The sequence below is a fragment of the Rhagoletis pomonella genome, unplaced genomic scaffold (assembly GCF_013731165.1).
Source record: "Rhagoletis pomonella isolate Grant_MI unplaced genomic scaffold, Rhpom_1.0 Rhpom_scaffold_00014, whole genome shotgun sequence".
Taxonomy (NCBI): domain Eukaryota; kingdom Metazoa; phylum Arthropoda; class Insecta; order Diptera; family Tephritidae; genus Rhagoletis; species Rhagoletis pomonella.
In genome coordinates, this window is record NW_023458568.1 from 4,564,167 (window position 1) to 4,570,804 (window position 6,638).

Here is a 6,638-nt window from a genome sequence, read left to right on the forward strand (position 1 = left end):
TGGTACCTCTCGCAGTTATTTGTCAATATCTTTTGCAGATTTAACTAAAAATTATTATTGTTAATAGCGACCAAAATCGCAAAAAAGAGGAATTTTCAATCATTTTTGAAAATTACACATTTGTAGATGCATTTGAGTAAAAAGAAAAATTATTGCAGTAAACTTTGAGTTTAAGATCATCCAAATGGGATATAAAATGTAGATGGCATGGAGCACTGAGTAAAAATTCTAGCTTTGCATTTTTCACACAATCACACTTTTGGTCGAAAATAAGCTTTTCCCTTGAATTTTTTGATTTGTGTTGGGTAGAGTCTTCTCGAATTTGCGTCCAACAGTAAGAAAAAAATAATAAAAATAAAATAAAGAAATAATAAAAAGAAAAAATAGAAATAAAATAAAGAAATAATAAAAAATTGAAGCAAAATTTTTTAGTTAAAAATAAGCATCTAAAAATGTGTAATTTTCAAAAATGATTGAAAATTCCACTTTTTTCGATTTTGGTCACGAGTAACAATAATAATTTTTAATTAAATCTGCACAAGTTATATATTTTTGCAAAGGTCACATCAATACATCAGCGGTAGACTGGTTGTCGATTTTTTCAAAAGATATTGACAAATAACTGCGAGAGGTACCAAAAAACACGTTTTTCGAAAAAAATCTCGAAGACGCTTCTTTCAAAAAAAGAATGGGTATTGTTAGAAAACATTTTTTTTCTTAGGTTAAAACGATTTTGTCAAAATTTGTCAACTCGAACTCTTAACTCGTTACTCGTGTCGTAGTGCTACCATATTTATAATAATATTTATTTCTACGAGGATTTTATAAAGTATTTAGCCGCCAGGTGGCCGCGTCATTTTATAATAGAAGCGATCACCTTATTGGCTTGTGCTTAAAACTCGCCACCTATAGGTACGGTGACCATCCGTCCTGTATTCTAAAGAACATGCCTTTCCCCTGTCTTGTATAATTTTTTTCAAAATAAAGGATGTCTTTTGTCATTTATTTCTTAAACTGTGCTTTAAATCAGCTCTGCATTTTTCAGAGGTAAATTTTTAAAGACAATATGAAAAATAAAAATTTCCCTTATAAAATATAATAAAAACCTTCTCCAGTATGTTTCGCACCCCATTTAAGGGTTTCTATTTAATCGGTAATCTTTGTACAATCTATAAAGAACAGGGAAAGTTAGAGCCAGGATCGTATTGCACGCTGAGTTTCCAGTTCCACTGAAAGAGAACAATAAGTCCCCTGCTGCACAGTGGTTCAAAATTGGCATTTAGTGTACATAATTCATTGGAGCCCTCATTTTTCACTTAATTTGATTAATTTTAATTTTTTTATGGGAGCTTACAATATTTTCAAGAGGCCATTTGAGCCTGATTTGTTAATTTTTATTTGGTTATATTAAATTTCTTAGTACAAAATGCAGAAAAAGTAGCTATTTTGAATATAATGTTCAAGTTAATAAATGTTACTTAATAAAAACTAGTCAAAAACAATTGTATGGTTTTCCCAAAACGAAAAAATTACACAAACAAAAATTTAAAGGTTATAAAAAAAATGTTCACCAAAATTAATATATTTTTTTAGTTTTTAGCAAAAATTGGGTGAAAAATGAAGGCATTATGAACATTTTGGTAGGTAAGGATGGCGAAGTCCTTGAAAAGGATTTGGCTTCATTTTTCGCTATAGCAGGGAAACTTGTACAATTAAATAATATAATTAACTAGTAAATATTTGTTTTAAATTACTATATGGGTAAGGTACTTTTATCATACAAGTTGTATGTGCGTATTCCCAAATCATTTTGAAAAAAAAATGTCCTTTATTTTACGTTGGTTAATATGGTCACCGTACCTGTAGGATGGCATTGCCATACATACGTACATTATAATACAGTGGTCGAAAAAATTACAGCCACCCCACATATTAAGAAGTTTTCATTTTTTCTTTATTTAATTTTAGTTATTTTTTCATAAGAATATAGTCCATTCTTTAACAGAAACAATATAAATCCAAGGTTCAACCATTGAGCAATATTAAAAAAAAAAAATTAAACAAACTGGTAGAAATTACGAGCAAGTACCTTTTAGAATTTATCTGCCCTTCGAACACATTTTTGAGAATAAAATTAGTTTTTAAAGGGTAGATAAATTTTTAGAACTACTTGAGAAAACGGCCCTTAGAAAGATTTTGAGTATGCAGTTTTGTAGGAACTCTGATTAAAAAGTAATTACAAAAAAAAATGTATGTCACAATTTTTTTTGTTTTTTTTGTTTGGATTTCGCGGAACTTTTTTCGGGACTATTAGGGAACTGTAGAACTCTTTATTTCTTGTAAGTTAGTCATATCAGAACCGTTTTTGCTGAATAAAGGCTTGCGCGTGAAGTTAGCAAGCGATTTTTGTTTTTTAGCTTTTTTAGGTTAAATTAACAAAACTATTGAAATTTTGGTTAGGGAACTGTAGAACTATTGCCTTGCTGTCAGGAGCTCTAATTAAAAAGTAATTCATAAAATAAATTTGAGTGTAAAATTTTTTTTTTGTTTTTTTTTTTCAAAACTTCGCGGAACTTTTTTTCGAGACTATTAGGGAACTGCAGAACTCTTTATTTCTCGTAAGTTGGTGGTATCAGAACTGTTTTTCCTGAAAAAAAGGCTTGCTGCGTGAAGTTAGCAAGCATTTTTGTTTTTTTTTTAGCTTTTTTTGGCTTTAATTAACAGAACTATTGAAAATTTGATTGTGAACTGTAGAACTATTACCTTGCTGTCAGGAACTCTGATTAAAAAGTAACTTTAACAAAAAATGCTTGCTAACTTTACACGAGCTTAACAGCATGGTACTGCTTGTTTATGTTTCTCTTTTTTTCGGAACATATTTTGTTTGAGAACTTTTATCATGTATACAGCGCTCAAAATCTTCACATCTGTTCCTCCCATGCCCTCTTTGTTAGTGTGAGTAATTTAGATGTATGAAAAAAACTTCATAGTGAGGCAAACTGAATTCCGATGCAGACTTTTAGTATCTGTCCTAAACACTAATAAAATAATTGTGTCCAGCTAACTTGTTCTAGTCGCCACACTGTTAGACGTGCTGACTTCAGACACTGATTCAGTGAATCTATACATAGTATAAAGGAAAGTCGAGATTCTTTGTACGCGGTAATCTTGAAAACTACTGAACGGATTTTGACGAGATTTTCTCTAATATACTCTGTAGCGATAGGAGAGTGACCTTTTTTATATAGAATTTTAATAGGGTTGCCACCTGTTTAAAAAACTATAAGATCCGCACCGTTCGTTGGATTACAAAAAGTTAGGTGTCACATGAAAGCGATTGGTCTCTAGAAAATCACGAATGTCTTATTTTTTGAATATGGTTGCCACCTGTTAATAAAATTACTATATTCAATCCTAATAAGCGTAGGCGTCAGTTCCGCACCGTCACTGTCAAATGAAAAGACTTAGCCTCTATACGTAGTAAGAGGAAAGGCGAGATATTCTGACCACGCTACTTAACGGATTTAGGCAAGATTTTTTAAGTATATAATAAACGAAGTACATGATGACATATGATTTCTTTCTCCAAATACGTAAATGCACATACATATGCATACATTCAGCGCGTGACGAAGCCTCGCGCATCCGTGGCCGGCCAGTATCCAATAAATCTATATTTTCGTTTTATTATCTTATTGTAGGTTTTTTTCGAAATGGGTAGCCGGTACAACCGGTTGTTGAAACAAGCGTGACGTAATCCTTTTGGTAGTAAAGTTTCAACAGATAAATAAATCGTTCTCATAATTTAACACGCAAAACAAAAACAAATTAGGAAAAATTGTTTTTGTTTTTCTTTATAATTTTTGGGAATAGTTATTCACGCGAAATTCGCGATAAGATCAATTGTTTGTAGGCGCCCAATTAAAGCACTAAAATTACATGATTACATTGATATAAACTATATGTAATGTTCTTAAAAAAAAAAAAATACATGGATCGAATCGTAACAGTCGTGAACGAGCAACTCGGTACATAAAAAGTAATATTCAGGTTTATAAAAGTCGTGAACGTACTGTTCGTCTCGGAAACCGAATTATAAAACGAGCAGTACGTTCACGACTGTTATAAGCAAAAAATAAGCATTTTTACGTGACGAGTTGCTCGTTCACGACTGTTACGATTCGAGCCCAGACCAGTGTCTATTGTAACCGGAAAATGCAATTCAGTATGCTGACAAATAAATTACTCAGGCGACTGACGAGTCACGAAATTTTGTTCGTACGATTTTGAACTCGTTCACTACTGTACCGGTTCGTCCTAGGGTCCAAATAAATGCAGTCGATTTCGAATGAAACTCGACTCGAAATGTGATTTTGGAATTGCGGTCCTCGATAATAAGTGCGCTTCGTAAATTTGAATGCCGCAATTTGGACCCAAGTCCTTAATAAAAATTTGTCTTGCTTTGTAGCTAGGATTCTTTTGCAAGCTGATTACAAAAAATTACTAATATTATTATGATTGCAGATTCGTAATATCATGGCGGAATTGGGGATTCGTCGATTTCAAGATTTAATCGGACGAACAGATTTACTTCAAGTATCTAGAAAAGGAAGCAGCAAATCGAACTCTTTAAACTTCTCTCTGCTGTTAAAAAATGCTTTGGAGTTAAGGCCTGGTACAAATATTGTAGGAGGCTCCATACCTCAGGATTTCCAGTTGGAAAAGCGTGCTGACTACAAACTTATTCAAATGGCTCAGAATGTTTTAGATGGCGTTGAGGATAATACAACAATTAAATTGCTTATAAATAATGAAGAGCGTGCCTTCGGATCAACGTTAAGTTATCACATAGCTTGGTAAGTTGTGAGGACAGAAGTTTGATATTAAGGTGGAAATACATACTTACATATGTATATACTTATGAAAATGTAAAAGCGTAGCAAATTCCCCTTTTTTTTATAATCCCAACGGATTTTACCCTCCATTCCCGCCCATCCGCACGAGGGGCGCAGCCACATGACGTACGGAACCAGTATTTTCAATTTTTGCGCCGAGTCACGATAGGCAGGAGTTTGTTAAGTGTCCAGATCTAAAACTGTTGAGCTACAGAACTAAATTCATCAGCCGATTTTATGTCTTTATTTTAACGATTCGGTTATTGAGAGAGGACAGTATCGATTTCTTAATGCTGAAAAGCGGATCTGATATATCAAACGTGCTGGAATGAGAGTTAAAATCCTGGCATAAGCAACGGAGTGGGTCGTGCAATTCAAAACTAGTTTTAGAAGCTTTCAGACATATGGGGACAAAAGTGTCTTAATACCCGTGAGAAGCGGACTTGAAATTGAGCCTGTTAGTAATTTAACTATAAAAATTGTACCAAGCATTTGCCTGCGGCTGGAAAGTGTAGGAAGATTTATAAGTTTTAATCGGCTCGTATAAGGTGGAAGGTTATATTGACAATCCCAACGGAAATTTCTTAAAGCAAAAAGTAGGAATTGTTTTTGAATTGATTCTATCTTGTCTGAGTAAATTTGATACCTTGGATTCCAAATCACCGAACCGTATTCAGAATTGGCCCCACTCATGTTGCAAACAGGGTTTTAGTGATATAAGGGTCACAAAATTATTTTGACCATCGTTTCACAAATGCAAGTACACCTTTAGCCATGTTGGCTGTTACATTAATATGAAGATTAAAATTAAGCTTAGGATCCATTGTGATACCAAGGTCCACAAAATTGTATACCTGTTCCAGGTTATGGTTACCTATTGTATAAGAAGCGGGATGAACATGTAGTGATACACATTACTTGTTAAACACTTGTTCTTAAAATACTTTGATTTATGAAAATATCTTGTTACATTTATTTATGTACGATCAATTTTGAGTTGAAAATTTTTGTATTCATTCATTCGGGTTTTGATCTTTAAATAATAAAATAAAAAAATTTGTTAAATTAAAAAACTTAACAATTTAATTTAATTTTTATTAAACACAAAATTTTTGGCGATCCTGCCAGGAGCTTTTGCTGCCAAGCGAAACCAAAATGAACCAGCAGCTATGTAAAAGATTTTCCACCAAAACCATTGAACAAAGGAGCACAGGCAAACGATCTTGAGTAACGAAGAACACAAATTGTCGCTGGACTAGTCCGTTGAATTGGATAATCTGCTTACCACTGAAAAACAGCCAAAACTCGTTCAGTCCTGTGTGCATGCAGTCGGGTGCAAGCTGTTAAATTCTGCATCATTATTTTATCTGAGCAAGGTTATGATCTGTAAATTTTTAATGCAATTTGGAGAAAGAAACAAAAGGATGTAGTTACTTCGATCTAGCAAAAAACGACTATTAGCTCGTTTCTAAAAACAACTGTTGTACAAGATAGACGCATGTTGTATGGGGTTTGGTAGGACATGGTATCAATAGGGCAAAGAAAGGATGTCAGATGAAAGGATACGCAGAATTGTCATTTAGGCGTGACTCGCCAAATTATCTATATGGCACGAATGCCGCACTTTCAGTATTAATGGCAGAAGTGCCGCTCTGTTAAAATGATGAGATCTGTATCGTTTCGATACTCAAAAATTATTGTCCTTTATTTCAACTTTCATTTGTTTATATAGCTTAAAAATAC

General features: G+C 33.2%; 2 protein-coding genes across 2 annotated transcripts in view; one reads left to right on the forward strand and one right to left on the reverse strand.

The window, feature by feature from the left end:
* The window catches only part of LOC118749182, a 473,359-nt gene that overhangs the window by 329,704 nt on the left and 137,017 nt on the right, over positions 1-6,638 (reverse strand). The window lies entirely within an intron of this gene.
* LOC118749116 (glutamate synthase [NADH], amyloplastic-like) overlaps positions 1-6,638 on the forward strand; it is a gene marked incomplete at its 5' end in the record, with an annotated part of 277,008 nt that overhangs the window by 239,284 nt on the left and 31,086 nt on the right. The window contains one exon of the mRNA XM_036483886.1: positions 4,525-4,856. Coding sequence (XP_036339779.1) covers positions 4,525-4,856 — 332 coding nt within the window. The remainder of the gene's footprint in view (positions 1-4,524; positions 4,857-6,638) is intronic.